Source organism: Barbus barbus (genome assembly GCF_936440315.1).
Source record: "Barbus barbus genome assembly, chromosome: 23".
NCBI classification, from domain to species: Eukaryota; Metazoa; Chordata; class Actinopteri; order Cypriniformes; family Cyprinidae; genus Barbus; species Barbus barbus.
This window is the reverse complement of record NC_136751.1, coordinates 14,710,972-14,731,003: the sequence shown is the minus strand read 5'-3', so window position 1 is coordinate 14,731,003 and position 20,032 is coordinate 14,710,972. Positions and strand designations below refer to the sequence as shown.

The window sequence follows — 20,032 nt, the reverse complement described above, 5'->3', positions numbered from 1 at the left end:
TGAACGAAAATGAATTTGGAACGATATTAGGGTGAGTAATTAATGACAGAATATTCATTCTTGGGTGAACTAACCCTTTTAAATCCAGGGACCAGCAACAATAGACAAGTGCTTGTGTGAGGAAATGAATAGACTCTCGTTTAAATTAGTACAAAGATATGTTTATTGGTCATAACTTCTGAAAAGAAATGGCGCAGACACTATACAAGGATAAAACAGTCTAGTGTGCATGTTTGGAGTATATTTTAAAAGTATTTGTATCAAAAATGAAGTATATGTTGGGCTTTAGACTGGCTTAAAAGGACCTGTTGCTTCTTTTTAGTTTTAAAAGAAGCAACAGTGTATTGCAGCCCTCTGCAGCACCTATAATACACTACACTGTAAACACTTGTATCATGAAAAATACATACACTTCTTAACCCTGAGAACAAAAAGGAAAGAAAGCTAGCAAGCAAGCCCTCCAGCATCTTTCTCCCCTTTTTTTTATCTGGAAAATACATTTACGGGTAGATGTCGGGTTTTGCTGCATTACTTGTAGGTATACATAAGCAGTGTTAAAAAAAACAAAACATGGTCAAGCACAAATAGTTCACATGTCTGACCTTAGAACATTATTTGAGGAACAGACGTTTTCCTCTGCCAGTTCATTTTCGCTTCATTTGGTGTCATTGAAAGATTTGAAAGGGTTAGTAATTCTGGTACTGTCACTTTAACAACCCATAATTAGCTCATCAATCAGTTGTGAGGCTTAGGGTGCATAGCACATGTTTAATGGGTTAAAACTTTTGAGGACACAACCTCCTTCTGGGATGTGATGGATTATGGCTGTAGGATGTTTCAGTAAAAGCGACTCCTCGTTTCTTTGTAATTTCTGAAGTTTGTGCAAATCAAAGTCTTCAGTGAGCACACACATAATAACACAGCTCTACACTCTTATCTATGGCTAGCAAAGTACCACATCCCTACTGAGTTTCAAAAGCCTCTTGAGCTCACGGAGGCCTACAGAGCTGCCAGACAATACACACGCAGACTAATGAAGGACAGGGGACCGTCATTAAACTGAAAGACTGCTTCTTCTTTTGTTTTTTTACTGTACTCACATCTTCTTTTATTGTGCAATTAGCAAGCTCAGTCCATTAAAAGATGAAAGCCGGGTATTATTCTAGCATTTCGACTGTCTGAAATGCAACCAACTTTCTGGAGAAAAAAAGAAATCTTGTGATGGCTTTTATTTGATTCAGATCTGTGTTTGCAGCATTTCATAGGTGTCAATTTCTCGGTAAGGTTTGTTTTCTTTTCATCCTCTGAAAACCACATCCATCCTTTCTTTCCACATTCACCTCCAGAGCACACGAGTGCATACTAACACTGCAAGACAATTACCATGGCACCTGTTAGTTGCTTAAATCGATGCTGAGATGAAACTGTTTGCGGAAGACAATAGCTGAGGCAAAGCAAAGCGAACCATAAAGATGACATATGAACATGTGAATTCATTCATCGTTTCTTTTTCACAGCTGCATCTGTTTTGTGTCAGATGCTGCAACAAACTCCCCACTTAATGTATTGTTGAAGAAAAACAACTGTTGTACGAGGTTTATGTATTTATTCTATATTGATATATTTATGTATTTATTTACAGTACAGAGTCTTTTCTTATGAAGCTGAACTTCCGCTCGAATATAAAACGCCTACATCTGTTTCTTTCTTATGCTCACAAACAGCACAGGACCATTGTTGTTTTTCTCATATTGCTACTGAACTGGGACTTGACTGATGGACTAACGAAACAGGCGGCTCAATAAAAAGCTGTTGACGAAACCGATGTAGGGCATGACCTACGCACACAAGTCTCAGTAATCAAGGACATCTCTCCTGATTTCGAATCTGATTCCAAGCCACATTAGCACCGTTGTATAACCATCCAAAATCATGCCAGACTGCTTGCGCATCTATTTTTGTAAAAGTGATCAGATTTTCCATATTGCCCACTAAGTGCTTTTTATGAAATTAGTATGTTTGCCCGAAAACACAGACCTTCATCTTCTCTCTTACTTGCAAGACGAAACATTTCTGCATGTTGCTCTTGTAAATGTTCTTCTTTTTGTTCCACGGATCATCTCAGAACGAAAGAAAATAAAAATGTCAAAAAAAATAAATAAATGTGTTAGGAAAAAAATTATGTTTTGAGTTATTGGATGTGTATTTGTGTTGATTTTGCTGTAGCCTACATGTGCATGTCATATGCACATCTTCTTACCACTATACAAGCAAACCATTTTTTTTTTCATACACGATAATATTGAGATTTTATTACACTTTGGCCCGGTTTCACAGACAGGGCTTAAACTAAGCCAGGATTAGGCCATAGTTCAATTAGGACATTTAAGTCATTTTTTTATCAACGTACTTAGAAAAAAACATTACTGGGGCCTGTTTCATAAAACAAGTTTACCATATAAACCAGGCTTATTTCAGTTAGTCTGACTTATTTTGAACCAAATCAACTGACAATAAGTCTGGAATAAACTTGGTTTATTTGGTGAACTTGTTTTATGAAACAGGCCCCTGGTGTGCATCTTGAGGCAAAACAAAGGCGCCGTTATATTTTAAGATCAGTCTGAGCAAGTTTCTTTCAGTTGAAACAGCTCAGACTTAGATTTTAGTCTAGGACTAGTCTGTGAAACCGGGGATATATCTATTTGCAGCTATACATTTCTTAATGGCTTTCTCAATATGAGTTATTTCTCCTGCATTGAGCCAGAACTCAGATCTCTACTTCAATACCCTAATGTGAATAATCAACTGAGGTGATATCTATTAACTTATTTTTAGCCTATTCACCAGTGGCATATTACCTTAGGTAAGAAAATGTTTAACCTGGAATTATTTTAAAATATTTTAAAGATTTGCATTTCAGGTAGGTACAGCCTTCAATCATTCTGTCCAATTAAAATTCAAAAACATTTTCATTCAACTGTGATGCTTTCTTTGGAGGCACATTTTGCTCTTCTAACAATTTCCTTTCATAACAAGCCAACATTTCTCACTGAAGAGAGTGGATTGTTTGTAATTACATGCAAAATCACAGAGTCAAGTGGAGCATCTAAAAGCTGGACTGGAACATCATATCGCCTATGATGAGAGAGGAGCGAAGTTCCAATTTCCAATCAATGTATGCTGCAATATGTTGACTCCATTTGTTCCACTCAGGTATTTAATTTTCTCATTAGCAAGAGAAACCCGTTTTGAGCTGTCATCTGAGCAAGAGAAAACACGAGCCGCCATTAGTTTGAGACAGCCGCTCAGCAAATCACACAGAATTGATTCAGTTTGCAAGAAAAAATAATGCCCCCGCTCCATTTCCCCTCAAAACCGCGTATTACAGTTTCGAATGGTGTGAACACAGACAAACGAAGCAATGCAAACAGTGAAATGTCTCCCTGTTTGAAAGCAGCTTGGGCCAATCAAATTTGAAGACTGAAATGTTTCATAATACGTTAATGTATAAAGTAATTCTATTAGGAAATGTTGATGGCAGCAGTCCTTGTCACAGATCGACCAGGCTCTCAGTCCACCCAATCACAGCGAGCACCCGCAACAGAGTACTAATGAGCACACCTGCACTGAATCTTCACCTCATCACCAGCCACTATAAAACCACACACCTCACAGCCATCGGACGTCCGGAACGTCTTGTTCAGATGAAGTGGACTCACGTATGCTATCTCAGCTATCGACCTGGTGGCAACCTGTGTGTGTACTTACTCTTGTGTTTCCTCCGAGTGTTGTCGTCATCCGTGTCCAGGATCCAGATCCTTCTCCCGAGTCTCTGTCCAGCCAGAAGTGAGGTGTGTGGCACCATCGATATCCACGAGCTCCTGTCAAGACACCAAGCTCAGTCATTCAAGTATCCAGTCATCTCAAAGTATCTGCTATCTCAACTCACCTAGTCAGTCATCAATCACCGCTCATCAGCTTTAATAAATCTTTCCTTTTTACAATCTCTCTTGTGTTGAGTCCCCTTCCATAACAGTCCTGTAGTGTTTGAATAGTATCTGAAAACTAAATATAGTAACTAAAACCACAGAATAAGAAAAACTTTTGCATTTTCCCTTGAGAAACATTACGTTTAGGCTACTCACAAAATATCCATTCTCTCAAAAGCATTGAAATATAATTTTCCTCCCATCTTATTTTTTACCAGCATCATGTCCCCTTAGGGGCTCTGTTTTAAATAGAACCAGTAGCAATACAATCGCAAAAAGTGGGGGAACATGTGAGATGAGTGAAATTTTAAGAAAACCAATATATTTGAAAGAGCCATTGAAACCACATGCTTCTGAACACCACAGAAAATATCATAGCCCATGAAAATATTCACAAGATCTGTTGCATCACACAACACCAGGCAGCTGACAGTCATTAACAATCAGACCCAAGCTGTTGTTGTGACAGATTTCATCAAATCAGGCATAATGTTCCTGTTTGTACTCATCATTTATGCTGATCAGACCCATTGCTATGGCACATACTGATTTGAATATTATGTTCTTTGAAACCAATCAGTATTTCAAAATCTGACTATCACATTTCATTCAATGCAACATTGAACAAACATTTTGTAGTTCAAGATGAGAGGGATTTACTTTAGTATTGTGGAAATAGGCTATCTAATATGTTGCATGTTGCAAAATAAATAAACTGACCATCAGTGTCTCATAGCTCCCAAATTGTTTACAAAAAGCCATTTTAGGGACAGCCAGGAATACTACTGATCTAAAATATAGATAGCCTACTGCATATTAGCCTACATTTAATTTAGTGGTGAACTGATATATGATCTCAATTCAGCTCAATTGTTAAACATTTACAGTAAATGGAAATGATACGTATTATCTTTTATCTAAAAATCTAGGGATACATTAGCTTCACTGTTAGAAGAGGATGAAATTATTATTATTATAGGATTATCTGACCCCCTCAAAAGGTCAGTGATTACTTGAGTGATAAATGGAGGGTGCTCACTAGAACCGCTATGAGAAAATTGCCTAAAAATGGACTCTGGCAGCCTTGACCTTTGTGTGAGTGTAATTGGTTTGAGAGTTTAATATCATGGTGAATGTAACATACAAACAGGGTCAAAAATTGATTGTGACTATTGCATCCCCTACAGGACAGAAATAGCACAACTGATAAAACTGATGCTATTTGCATTTTACATTATTGTATAATTAAGGTTAAGTCACTGGGTTCCTGGAACAGGAAAAAAACTATTGTCTTTAGTGTCACAGTGTTGGAGGTAACATTACAGGAAACAGGCGTTACATAATCAGATTGCATTTTGTAATTAGTAGAGTAACGCATTATTTTTTAATTTAGAAGATAATATATAACAAAGTTACTTTTTCAAACAAGTGACACCAGTTTCTTTGCTTCCCATGTCTTGACTGACAGCTCTTGTGTTGCCATGTTGAGAGAAATCGGGTAAGTGCAGAGGCGTTGTGTGAACATGATGTTACAGTAGTTCTAGACTAAATATATATGTATTTACTCATCTCACCTGTACAAAAACAGATCCAGTATTCCTCAAAATCATTAAAAACAGTCAAATGCAAACTCAGAATATTATACAAACATGCAATAATTAAATGTTAAATGGCAAATATAATTTATATGTTTAATCCCATTTTATTAACCATTTGCTACTGACCTTCGATGATCCAATTCAACCGTACTAAGCAAAAATTACACATTCGCGTTTCATTTCTGTTATTGCTGATTGGTGATGAAATTTCTTCTCCTTTCATATTCTTCATGCAATTAGTTTGAGCTGCGCCCTCTACTGAACAGACGTGAATTTACATTTACATTTATACATTTAGCAGACGCTTTTATCCAAAGCGACTTACATTGCATTCAAGTTACAGTTTTTACATTTTATCAGCTCTTGCTTTCCCTGGGAATCGAACCCATGACCTTGGCGTTGCTTGCGCCATGCTCTACTATTTGAGCTTCACTTCTGGTGTGAAAGGATTTTACATTTGTAAAATAAGATCTTTTTTATATTAAAAACAAACAAGCAAGCCCTGCCTCGATTTAAAAAGTAACTCAAAAGTAACGTAATACATTACTTTCCATAAAAAGTAACTAACGCATTTGTTCAACTTTAGGGAGTAACGCGATATTGTAATGCATTACTTTTAAAAGTAACTTTCCGCAACGCTGGTCACATAATCCTTTAAAAATCATACTAATATGCTGATTTGGTGCTCAAAAAATAAAAATCTTATCAATGTTGAAAACAGTTGTTCTACTTAATACTTATAACAGAGAGTAAGGATATTCAGAAAAATATTACTTTGTATACCTATGCATTAGTTACCAGTTCGTTGAGCCCTCATTCATAATGAACTCTTCACAACACACTGAACATTATTAGTCTGCATAACGCTTCAATCACCAGAAGTTATTACATACTTAAACTCACTGTGCTCTCCATAAAATCGGCTCAAGACTATACAACATCTTATTATAGTCTACATTCAGTAAGTACGTCACTATATCAATGATTACATTTTGTGAGCATTTTTTTATTGTTTAAAATACAATTTACAAACCCCTAAAGCTAATCCGAATAAATCTCAAACACAACAATCATCATGTAACAGTTGAGTCAGTCTCACACAGAAAGTCTGTTCAACATTATTAACAAATCAAAAAAATCACAGCTATTAACATTATCATCATCATATGTGGGGGGAAATTAACAGGACACAAACCATTTATTAATACAGTAACAGTACTTATTAATAGCTCAGTTTGGAGTGGAAAGGTTTGAGGGTAATAATACACACAAATGACCGTTTCACAAAGCATGTTTCACAATCGCATCACCTTCGATGAATATTAATGTGGTTTGTGGAGGAATGAAATACCAATGCTGAACATTAACAGTGATTTGAAAACCCATATTCTAAAGATACTGAATGAAGAACACTTAAAGATGTTCTTCATAGAGTTTCAAGAAAAAAAAATCAAGGGAATCACTCAAGACTCTCATGCTTTATATAAAGAAACCCTAGTGAATGAATTGATAGCACTATGCCAATGTAATGATACTGTATTTATGGGCTGTTAGAACAATGACAACATTTGCTACATTAGGCCAGTATAGAAGACCTTCAACCGATTTCCACCACTCCTTCTTTTACATCATTTTCCAAGGCACAAAATGACAGTACGGAGGCCTCTAGTGGCAAATATGGAGGATAAAAATACATTTTCACTATTTGTGCTTTCTAACACAATAAAAATGTAGAAAGGAAAAAAAAACTATTCAAACAAACTGACATGTGCAAGGAACTTCCCAGTTGTGTCCACGGCTCATGGATTATTTCTCATAGAGATCAAGTGGGTAATGCTCTTTATACTGCTGGATGTGCCGCCACATGGCGTCTCTCTGCTTGGCTATAATAGGAATCATCTCATCGTAGACATCAGTGAACAGCAGCTCAGGGTTGGGTTTCAGACGTTTCTCTGCTTTTACGAAGGCCTCCATGACGAGCTTTCGTGACTGCTTCCTCCAGGCCCGCTCCTCGTCCTCACCCCACCAGCCTCGGGAATCATGTAGTGCCGCAGGCCAGAGATGGGATGGTCCTGCTTGTCCCAGTAGTTCACCTCGTCGACTGAACTGTACGCAGAGCTGTCGTCACTGGTGCTGTGATGACCGATCCTGGAGGGGGAAGAGGAAATAAAGACTTTGTTTGTTTCACAACACTAGGGGTGCACGGAAACTTTGGTGAACGTTCGGTAAATGTTTGGCCGAAATATGAAACTAGCAGAAACCACCACTCTGCCTAACAGAACATCTCATATATTACATTTTAGGGTAAAGATGTCCTTGAATTGTGTAAAAAGCAGTATGAACGCAGCACAACTGTACATTATCCCTTAAATGTTGTCTTGTTCATTTTGGCTCAATGCTAAATTAATTAAGGAAAATTATTGAATACTTTCATTCAGCAAGGCTGTATTAAAATGACAAAAGTGGCAGTAAAGACATTTATATTGTTCCAAAACGCTATTCTTTTGAACTTTCTATTCTTCAAAAAATACTGAAAAAAATGTAACATGGTTTCCACAAAACCATTAAGCAGCACAACCATTTTCAAAATTGATAATACTGTAATTAGAATTGTACTTGAGCACCAAATCAGCATATTAGAATGATTTCTGAAGGATTGCTGAAATTATGTCTGGGTTACTCCCTTGAGTATTTCCTAGAACAATGGTCATATGTTATACAGCAGTTATCAGAAGTGGGCCTTTCAGAAAATAGATTGTCAAGAAATCGAATCTACATAAAGAGGAGGATCAAATTTACAATCAAATGGTAATGAATGGACAAACAGAATCCAAACCTTAAAGGGAAAACTATAATCTGCTTAAACTGCCTGGATTCAAAACAATTCACTGCATCAAAACTGCTGTTTCAGTGTGAAAAAAAACTTGCATCAAACCTGACGTACGTTTTTTCAAGCAATAAGCAAGTAGTTTTCACCCACATATTTTATGCTGTTTCATAAAAGCCTTCACTGCAAAATATTGTATTGATAAATAGGTTTACAGTGCATCTCATAGCATTTTCTGCTGAGGCTGCCACCCTACACACAGTAAAAATAGACTCTAGCCCAAATGGCACCCCTGTGGTCTCCTCCAGGTCTTCACTGTGCCACATAGGCTGATTATACGTAACAGAAAGTTGTGAATGTTGTACTTTCTAGTTTAATTCATGCAGTTTACATGAGGATAAACTCTACCTGTAGGTCATGGCTTCAATTAGGAAAGACTGGTTTTCAGCCACCGCTCTGCGTCGTGTCTCCTTCGTGACATTGCGAAAACATCATTTCCATCTACACGTATCGACATCAGTCCATATCCTGGACCTCGAGCAGCTATGGACAAAAAAGCATAAGATAAAGGAAACGCAGAGACTCACATGGGAGTCTGTGATGGACAAACATACTTACCAATACCATCTCCTCTATACTGCTCATTGGTCGGTGTGGAGATAGCATAACCATTGTTGCGGCAGAAGAATATGAGAGGACAATCAAGGGTGGCAGAAAAATTAAATCCAGCATGTGCGTCTCCCTCACTGACGGCCCCCTCTCCAAAGTAACAGATCACCACACGGTTTGTGTTCTCCCTCTTCACAGCATACGCCGCCCCGGCCGCTACAGCAGGTGTAACAGATCAAAGTTATTTTTTGACACTTTGATCTGTTACACCTTAACACTTTTAGAAATTAACACTTTTATTCAGCAAAGATACATTAAATTAATCAAAAAGTGACACATCTATATAAAGTAAATGCTGTTCTTTTGAACTTTTTACTGTGTTTTAGATCAAATAAATGCAATCTTGGTGAGCATTAAGACTTGGTGAGCATTAACACACACACAAAATTTTGAACGATAAATATGAAATATTCATTATGACTGTTCTGCGTGACAGACATGCTAATTTCTCACCTTGAGGGATCTGAGTGGCAAGTGGTGAGGAAATTGAGGTCTTTGCAGCCGTAGTGAACTGGCATTTGTCTACCCGTGCCAAGGTCATCAGCGTTTGCAGAGCATTACACCATAAACAGATCCAGAGGGAAGCCTCTGTACATCAATACACCTATAAAAATTCAGAAAATATACATTTATATTTGATCAAATATTAATAAATAAATTGTATAAAACATAAATATATTTATTAATGTATAAATATATCATATAAATAACCGCTGTAATTTCAATATCAATAAATACAAATAATTTAATCAAATATCAATGCATTGTATTTTAAACTGCAATGTTTTTCTATCATATAATAATTGGAAATAATAGCTTATTTATTCAGCTTTCAGATGATGTATAAATCTTTAGTCTGATTTAGTCTAGAGCAGTGAGAGATTTTCTCTCTTTCGTTGATTAGAAAGAAAATTTGTTCATCTTGATTAACATGAATGACAGACAGCAGGAATTAGACTGCTATCACTTCAAGAGCTGCCTGGATCCAATACACTGTTACACATGTATCGGCTTTCTCAGCTGATTGCTTTTTACTTAAGACCTAAATTACTATGTTTAAGAGGATACTTGCAAAGACGCACATTTTGACACATTAAAGTGTGTGTATTTTAACTGTTCAAGGCCTATAAAGCAGCAAAAATAACTGTCTTCACATAAGTTCTCTTTCACTGCTAATTGCATTTTAACGGCTTACAATCACATTTTTAAAATGCAATGTTTTAAAACTGCGTGCAAACTATATGTTTTCATGATAGAAATGATAGTTGAAAACCGGTCTCTACCGATTAACAAATTTCTAGCGGTTATTTGTGTCCACCAGTATATCGCCCATCCCAAGCAGCATATTACGCACATTAGAGGACTGTGTCTTTGCACCCCAAATGAATACAAAGTAAAAATTATGATGGACTCCATTGTAACTATCGAGAGCGCTTTTCTTCAGAACAGTTGCATCGTAATATGCTCAGGCCTGAAATGTTAAAGTGCAATGCAAGTGAGAGAGAGGTCAATCGTACCAGAGCAAGTTACAAGGCTAACGTGTCTAGTGTGTGTGCACCCTTATAATAACAAGACTAGGAGAGCCACTATTGTGACTCCAGCTTGTAAACATGCTCATCAGCTTCTCGGTATTGGCCAAAGACCAAATCAGTAGGTTCAAGAGCCGCAGCGCTTCCAACATGTGTGCCCTCCTCACCATAATTTGTCATGTAAAAAGAGATACGGCCCTTGAACACAAAAAGCATACCAAATTTAAGCATTATAAATATTCAGATGTCATTTTTTGATGGAATAAGCATCACACTAATATCCACTTCATCTCTCATCTGCCTCTGAGACTCGATCCATAGTGTTGAGTAATGTCATCTTCTGATAGAAATTCAAAACCATCTCTTTTGGAAGCTGAAACAGACAAGTAATGCTGTGCAAGTTCAAAATTTGTGGATAATATTTAATAACCTGCTACCAGCTTATTTCCACACATTATCTTTGCCATATGATACAAATAAAAGACTCCACACCTTAGGATCCTCAGACGGATTGATGATCTGGCCCTGTCTGTCCATCACCCTATACACAGGGATTCCTGAGATCACATTGGGCTGGATAAATTCCAGGTGATCAATAAACTCCGTGGAGGCCCCGGGAAACTGCGGCTTCTCCGCTTAAGAATCAAAAGGCTTCTGGCGAAGAGCTCCCTGAAGACAGAGACAGAGAGTGAAATGCACAGCATCAGAGAAGCATGAGACCGTGAATTAGGAGATCTGATCACGTACTTTAACAATCAGACGAAAACTGCTCAATAATTCCCAGGGTTATTATAGTTAACTAAAACTAAAATCATAAACAACATTCTCGTTACTTGAAATAATATAATGAAATCAAATAAAACATTAGAAACTTCAACTTATTTTATTTCAGCTAGCTGACAAGGCAACATTTCTCATTTTAATTTAAAGTACTAAAATAACTAAAAGTAAAATGAATATTAATTAAAAACTATATAGACATATTTTTAAAAATATAATAAAAATTACTAAAACTTTAACTAAAATGAAAATGAACACTGAAAATATAAAATAACTTATTTTATAAATAATAACTGTAATAGTACCTCAATGATACCAAAAAAACCCCACTGTTACACACAGAGAGTACACACTAGACTTTTATTAGCCAATTCCTGACCAGGAAGTTTTACTATCTAATGATGAGATCTTTTATTTTGCCTTTGTTTTGGTTTAAAGGTAATACGGGTCATCTTATGATTCTGATGCAGAAATATAAACAAAGAAAATATACATCCTTTAAAAAGTAGCACTAAAATAAACAGGCTAAATACAATGTAAGATTAAATATTAAGGAAAACTGTAAAGCATGCATATAAGATAATGCCTCAAAAACACGTGCCTTTTTAAGAATTTGTTAGTGCACTTTTCATGAAAAAGACTAGCTTCAGTAGTGTTCAAACAACTGTAAAACTATGAATGTCAAAATATTGCATGGTTTTCGTATTGATGCGCACCTGTATATCAGCTGCTAGATTTAGGATACACTTGCTCATACTTAATGCAGGATCATCTAATGCTGGGAAGATGAATATATAAAAAAAAAGTGAATATATAAAAAAGTGAATATATTTCAATGACACAAGGCTGCAAGGATTAGCATTGTGCTTTCCTCCACACAAATCGGCTCTCAGTGTAAATCAGCAGCCTTGTGAAGGTTGAACAGTCCATTAACCACAACAAATACACAAAGATCTGACCAATAGTTATTAGATTAAAACAGTTACTAGATGCTTAGATCACATGATCAGCCAGATCGACCGTTTCTAGGTCAGATGAGGGATATACATAAGGGACTTAACATTATTTTAGGACTAGTGATGGGAAGTTCGGATCATTTTACCAACTCGGACCTTTGAGTCTCGTTAAGCAAAATAAACGAATCTTTTTTCGAGTCATTTCGTTCATTTTAGCCAAATATAATTCAAATGTTACGTGTTACTTTCCAAACACATCTATAGTTATGTGATGCTTTTCTGGTCTCAAATTATTGCTTTTAATTTCTGTCACATGGTTCATTTCCATAACACCACGTGGTAAAAAAAGATAATAAGGAGTTGGTTATGCTTTATTTTATTTAATTTTTTGGAGTCTAATCTTCATAAAATACAATACCTTGTTGTATTTATGTCTTTTGAGTTAACCCTTTAGATTGGACTATAGTGTTACTTACTATACGTTTGTAACATATGACACTTTAGACATTAACACTCTGTACACACTCCTGAATTGTTTTTTATTGTTTATTTTTGTGCCAGAAAAAGCTATAGCAAAGAGGATAACTATTCCAAAATGAATTTAAACTATTTAAATAAAAAATACAAGAAAATTAAAATATACTAAAGCCACAGAGCCTTAAAAAACTAAAACAAAATCCTGCACAACAAGCTAGGCTTTTTTTAATAAAGCCGTGGAAGGTCTAGCTGAAGAAGTGCTGGTGGTAGAAACAGCTCCAGCTGCTGCAGGGTTATCATCTGCAGTCTCTGTTCTAACTTGTGCTAACAGCACAGTATGTGAGGATTTAAGGTGCCTCCTCAAATTAGAAGTGCTTCCTCCTTTAGTTGAAAAACTTTTTTTGCATATGTTGCATTTTGCTTCAGTGGCTGAAGTTGCCACAAAACGAGTCCAAACATCACTCCTTTTTCTAGTGCTCATTCTCCTGAGATGTTAACATCTGTCTGAGGCTCTTCTCTGACCCTCATCTAGTGCTAAACAAAGGGGGATTGGTGTGGAATGGTCACTGTTCCCTTGGTGACAGTCTTGAGTGGCAGTTGTCCTTCAGCTGAACTTTGTGTGACCCAAGCAGACTATATTTCTAAATAAATCACTTTAACTCTCCAGTTTTATGTCAGTTTGTGTTACAACCATTGAAGCTGAAGTTATCATAACCTTAATATTTTTAACTAACATTAATCATTGTGTCCTTTTTGACCAATCTTCTTATACAAATATTAGATCAATATGTCAAGTTTCCCTAGGAAAAACAATTATACCAGCTAAAGTCAAAATTGGGGCAAAACTGAACAAACTATAAGTGCTTTCTAATTTTAGGCTTGGATATTTTTTTATTATATAGCCTAATCCTAGTGTTTGACAGTGAAAGGACAAGTCAATCAATATTTTATTTATAACAGGCTTTTATTTATTTATAAAATAACACAGATCCTCAAGAAACAGTAACAAAAACATAGTGACAGAAATGAACAGACTATTTTTATTTCTAAGCTTATTACACATATTTTGATAATTTTATGATAATTCTTAAATATGATCCAACATACAAAAAAATACAGTTTTACTTTATAGTAGCCTATTTGATATGTACTGATCTGGCAAGTAGTCACGTGACAAAAGAAAGAACGACTCAAACCCGAGACTCGGGAGGTGAACTAATCAATTCTCTTTCCGGCTCAGACTGCATTGGTTAAGCGTATGGGGCTGTCACGTGATGAACGAAAGACTCGATCAAACCCGAAGACTTGTCAGAAAGAGGTGGTGCACAAACCATAGACTAAAGACCCAGGTAAACAATGAATTAATATTTTCTGTTTCTTATAGCATTAGTTTTGTATTGTTTGTAGTGTGATAAACGTTTGCATAAGTAGTAGATGTGTTTGGAAAATAACACGTAACATTTGAATTATATTTTGATAAAATGAACGAAATGACTCGAAAAAAGATTCGTTCATTTTGCTGAACGAGACTCAAAGGTCCGAGTCGGTAAAATGATCCGAACTTCCCATCACTTGCGTGTCTTGTGTCTGTTCTGTGAAAATCCCACACAGCGCGCGCCCTGCTGGACAATCTCATTCAACACAAACATTCTTCCCATTTTTGACCTTTTTATCTGGGAAAAGTATCATTTTAATTACATATTAAATTTTATTGAACATTAAGTCCTCCGTATAACTACAATTTAGTACCAGATACATGTTGATTAAACCGGTCAAGGGTTTCTGGCAACGTGCTCATCGCGATAGTTTACCACTAGAGGGTAATGCCATGTCGTCATTATGGTGCGCTCAAAACAATGACGCATATATGAGCGCGACGAGAGGATTGTGCATGAGGACCATGATGGAGTTAGATCAAAGTTGTTCAAATTTAAGAGAATATGGAAGTGAGCAGAGTTTGTTATCCAAACCTGACGGGACTTCCACATTTGTTCAAGGTATTTATATTAGTTTGTATCTGATTTGTTTATGTTGTTCAGAGCGACTAGTTGCCTGTGAAGCTTAAGTCCAAACATCTGCTTTATTTATTCAAATCTATCGTTCTGAATTTGTAAATGTGTCTTCAGGTGATACTAGTATCCTGGCAGGAGTTTATGGACCAGCTGAAGTTAAAGTCAGCAAGGAAATCTATGATCGAGCTACTGTAGAGGTTCTTATCCAGCCTAAAATGGGGCTTCCAGGTATGTTTTTTTAAATAAATTTATTTGTAGCCTATGCTGTACATATTCATAATTAATCCCCGGTACTTTCAAATGTGTCCTGTATAATAATATACGTGTGTGCGCGTGTGCATGTTTATGTGGTTTATGAGGATACAAATTTGTATAATGACATGGGTATGACAGAGGTATTACAATATGAAGGTGGTTTATGAGGACACTGCCTATGTCCCCGTAATTCAAAAGTCTTAAAAAAACATACTAAATGGTGTGTTTTTTTTTTTATCTAAAAATGCACAAGTCTCCTGTGAGAGCTAAGTTTAGGTGTAGGGTTGGTGTAGGGCAATAGCACACACAGTTTGTTCAGTATAAAAACCATTACGCCTATGGAGAGTCCCCATAAACCACAAAAACCAACGTGTGTGTGTGTGTGTGTGTGTGTGTGTGTGTGTGTGTGTGTGGTGTGGTGTGTGTGTGTGGTGTGTGTATATTAGTGCTGTCAAGTGATAAAATAATTGCATCCAAAATAAAAGTTTCTGTATATTTATTGTGTATATATAAATGCAAGCACATGCATGAATATATTTAAGAAAAATGTTGTTTATATGTTAAATATATTTTTATATAATATAAAATATAAGAATATGAATATATAAATGTGTAAATATTTTCAAAATATACTGTATGTGTGTATTTATTTATACATAATAAATATACACAGTACACATACATATGTAATGTAAACAAAAACGTTTATTTTGGATGCGATTAATCGTTTGACCACACTAATATATATATATATATATATATATATATATATATATATATATATATATATATATATATATATATATATATATATATAACAAAATAATAATGATCATACATTATCACCATGATTATAGAAGACACCTACAGTCATTTAGTGTAACAATAGTTCATCTAATAAAACTTCTTGTCAGGCATATTTAGAAGAAGAATTATTATTAAATGACATTAATAGACTCTATTTGAAGATCAAAGTACTGCCCCCAAAAACGAATGAACTATAATGTTAAATATTTACCAATCTTTGCAACTATCCTTCAACCTACTAGGTTTTACTTATTTGTCAGCAAGTTTGTAATCATTTAAAATACAATGATTTTGTATGATCACTTTTTCCCTTTATATTTTTAATATGTACAAGTCAGAATAAGTTTTCTTTTTTTCTTTTCTTTTTTTCAAACATATACATCTGTTTTGCTGAATGACGATGGAACATTACCTAACCCATATTTTGACCTTTTTTTACAAAAGTTATTTTAAACGTTAAAGTAGACACTTTATTTATATAAAATCAATTATTTAAATTTATAAGAACACCACAATGGGATTTCTCATCTTTGACCTGTTTATACACACACACAGTGAATTCTTTTTACAAGAATTAGAATAAAAAAAAATATATTATTACTATATATTATAAATTATACTATAATAAGTATAATATTAATCTTTTAGGAACTGACCCTTCAAATGGCCTTGGAAATAATATTTAAACTACATTGCAGGAATGCTACTAAATTGGCATTTAGTTAATATTTCACCCAGTTGTTTCGTGTGTATGTTTTTATTTTATTGTATTTGCTTATAGAACATGCGTTATTTGTAATGCTTTTACCTACAATTGTTTGAACAGCTTTTAAGAATTAATAATCATGCAGACTATAATTGCATGACTAATAATCAAGTCAGGTGTTTTTCATTTCGGTAATTACATTGTTCATACACTCCTCCTGCCAACACACACCTTCAGTGTTCTTCGTCTCAGCCTGCACTGCCAGCTCTCACCCTTAGGTGTCCGTCTAGGTGTCCGTCTGGTACAGACTCAAACTCTTCTCATGTTGTTGTGTTTCATCAGGAGTCCGAGAGCGCGCGAGAGAGCAGTGCGTGCGTGAGACGTGTGAGGCTGCGCTTCTGTTGACGCTTCATCCTCGCTCCTCTGTCACAGTCATCCTGCAGGTCATCCACGATGATGGCTCTGTATCCTGAACACCAGCAAAACGATTTGGAATATGTGTTCAATTAAGAAAAGGGCATATGTAATACGTCTGGTAATATTATTTGACCACTTTTACTTACTCACGGTTGATTTCTGAAGGATCATGTGACACTAAAGACTAAAGCAACGTTAATGGCTGCTGAAAATTAATTATTATTATGAAAATGTATTAAAATAGAAAAGTTATTTTATATGGTAATATTTCACAGTAGTCCTGCTTTTACTGTATTTGTGATTAAATAAATGAAACCTTGGTGAGCTTAAGAGACCTTTTTCATTAAAAAAAAAAAAAAAAAAACCTTCCACATTACCTTTGCTTGTTTTTTCTGTCCTGTTTTCTTGCATTCTCACTGTTTCCCCCTACAGTTTGGGTCCTTATCTAACTGTCAGCTGCTGTCGTGCTGCCTGAATGCCGCCTGTATGGCTCTAATGGATGCCGGGCTGCCCATGAGCCACCTTTTTTGTAGCGTGACCTGTGCTATTAGCAAAGAGGGCCAGATAATCACTGATCCTACGGCTCGGCAGGAAAAGGTACACACCGCACATCCTGTTGCCCATGGCCGACACAAACCATAGCGTACAGGTTATGAAGCTCTTGATCTGTGTCTTTTATGTTTTCTCTTCCAGGAAAGTCGAGCGTTGTTAACATTTGCTATTGATAGCCCTGAGCGCAGTGTTTTGATGTCATCAACCACAGGCTCTTTTTCAGTCCAGGAGGTGAGATTGGATGCGCATTTCATTCTTGCTTGTGATTCATTGCTCTGTTTGTGGCGATGATACATGGGTACTTGTGTGTGTTTCATAACCTGCTTGAGTTTTCTACAAGGCAATGACACAAATGTGCTTTCTTCCTACACAGCTGCAGCAGTGCATCGCAATCAGTCAAAAGGCTTCTGAACAAATTTTCCAGTTTTATAGGGATTCTGTCAAACGGCGATATTCAAAGATAAAATAAAACACGCTTGTTGGGATTTTTACTTTGAGTTTGCATCATCTTTTCTTGTGTGTGTGTGTATATATATATATATATATATATATATATATATATATATATATATATATATATATATATATATATATATATATATATATATATATATATATATATATATATATATATATATATATATATATATATATATATATATATATATATATATGTGTGTGTGTGTGTGTTCATCCACAAATCTTTACAGAGCAATTTTATTACTCCCAAGATGGTATTTTTATCTCTTCAAGATTTCATTTTGTAGATTATGCCATATTAATTTGCATACTCGCATAATACTCAAAAATATCATAAGTGTTTTTATGCTGTGCTAATAATAATAAAATTAAATTTACGACAATTTTCTACCCAGGTGTTATGGTTTCTGTTCTGAAATAGCTAATAAATAGCTGGATGTTTAAAAAAAAAAAAACACCTCAATAGAGTCATATTAAGTAAAATGGACTATAATGCTGTTTTTTTGTGTAACCCAAAGCACGTTTGAATTTAAAATAGCAATTTAAGACCACTTCCTTGGGAACTAGCTTTCAAAATGAAAAAGTGATAGAGATTTCCATTAGACTGTGAGCTGGGTCAGTGAGAAAATTGCATAGTATATTAATAAGCATTATCATTAATTGCTGTTCACTGCAGTTGTGCTTGATCTTCCATTTAGTTCCTCTAGAGGTCTGTATTGTAATGAGTATCATTAAAACATGTAGGCTCTTAACACATCAATGCAAGTGCAAGTATTAAACCCAATTCAATTTTCAATCAAGTGCATTTATTTGTTCATAACCGTTACCCGCAAAATTTACATACACATTTACACAAGTTTAATGTAGAGGAGGAATAAAATAATGACATGAGAGGATTTCTCTGGTCTGAAACTCCACCGCAGCAATTTGTCCTGTGCACTGGAGGACTGTTTGTGGTGCTCTTCTGTGATCCCACACAGGCAATGATAGCTTACTGGAGGGGGCTGTGCTATCGCTCCTCTCCTCTGCTCCATGGGGCAGCTTGTTGTAGAAGTAATACATAATTTCCTACCATGATGTGACCCAATTTCTAACTGCGGGGAGCACGAAGGGCACCTGCCAAGGCAGTTTATGCTGACCGCTGTTTTGTGGATTAATCTTTTGGAACAGAGCACATTTCAACCTTTAAATCACACATGGTTTTCTGATTGTAGTTTTGTGCTCTTGACTTGACATTTGAATATAGACTTTATCTGTAATCGACAGTGTACCATTCAAATGTTTGGGGTCGGTAAGATGTTTTAATGTTGTTTTTGAAAGACTCTCATCCTCACAAGGCTGCATTTGTTTCATTAGTAAGTGAAATCTATAATATTGCGAAATATTATCACAGTTTAAAATAAATGTTATCTATTTGGATATATTAAAATATAATTTATTTCATTAATGGTGTTTAATCCAGTCTTCAGTGTTACGTGATCCTTCAAAAATCATTCTAATATGATGATTCTGTAATCAACAAAGTACTTATCAATTACATTTTAAAATGTTACAAATAGTGCAGCTTAACATATTTTTATGAAAACGATTACCTTTTTTATGAATAGAAAGAACAACATTTACTTTAAATGTCTTTACTGTCACTTTTGATCAATTTAACATCTCCTTGCTGAATAAAAATATTAATTTCTTTCAAAAACTGACCCCAAACTTTTGAACGATAGTGTATTTGAGGTTTTTATATATTGTGTAGTTTAGTGAATCCTGGGTGCATTTGTATACTGATTCTAGATATGGATTGTTAACAGTTCACCAGTCAAATTAATGAACAGAACATTTGCAAGGTTTATAAACAAATATACTGCTTTAAAAAGGTAGCGCCATAAATTGTACATGAATGCAGATGGATTTGAAGGCGTGAGAATGCGATGTAATGTGTTTCATATCAGAGACACTTCCTATAGTAGCAACTAAAGCA

General features: G+C 35.4%; 1 protein-coding gene and 1 pseudogene across 2 annotated transcripts; one reads left to right on the top strand and one right to left on the bottom strand.

Annotated features, from left to right (window-relative positions):
* Positions 1-7,393: 7,393 nt before the first annotated feature.
* On the bottom strand, positions 7,394-12,147 carry LOC306843002 (2-oxoisovalerate dehydrogenase subunit alpha, mitochondrial-like; annotated as a pseudogene). Its single transcript has 8 exons — positions 12,109-12,147; positions 11,105-11,281; positions 10,898-10,985; positions 10,702-10,810; positions 9,537-9,687; positions 9,033-9,239; positions 8,823-8,957; positions 7,394-7,735 (listed from the first exon to the last, which is right to left on the bottom strand). The product of its transcript is annotated as a 2-oxoisovalerate dehydrogenase subunit alpha, mitochondrial-like (transcript).
* A 2,528-nt stretch (positions 12,148-14,675) lies between these two features.
* Positions 14,676-18,063, top strand: LOC306843094 (exosome complex component RRP46-like). The gene is made up of 6 exons (XM_079374356.1): positions 14,676-14,822; positions 14,952-15,065; positions 16,948-17,069; positions 17,479-17,619; positions 17,716-17,805; positions 17,948-18,063. The coding sequence occupies exons 1-6, from the start codon at positions 14,693-14,695 to the stop codon at positions 18,041-18,043; spliced, it is 693 nt and encodes a 230-aa protein (XP_079230482.1). The 5' UTR covers positions 14,676-14,692; the 3' UTR covers positions 18,044-18,063.
* Positions 18,064-20,032: the final 1,969 nt, after the last annotated feature.

Bases quoted from the DNA above. Each gene is read 5' to 3' on its own strand.
- LOC306843094 (XM_079374356.1), top strand. From the start codon at position 14,693: ATGAGCGCGACGAGAGGATTGTGCATGAGGACCATGATGGAGTTAGAT. The intron at 15,066-16,947 runs GTATGTTTTTTT...GTGTTTCATCAG, and splicing joins GCCTAAAATGGGGCTTCCAG to GAGTCCGAGAGCGCGCGAGA. The intron at 17,070-17,478 runs GTATCCTGAACA...TCTAACTGTCAG, and splicing joins TCATCCACGATGATGGCTCT to CTGCTGTCGTGCTGCCTGAA.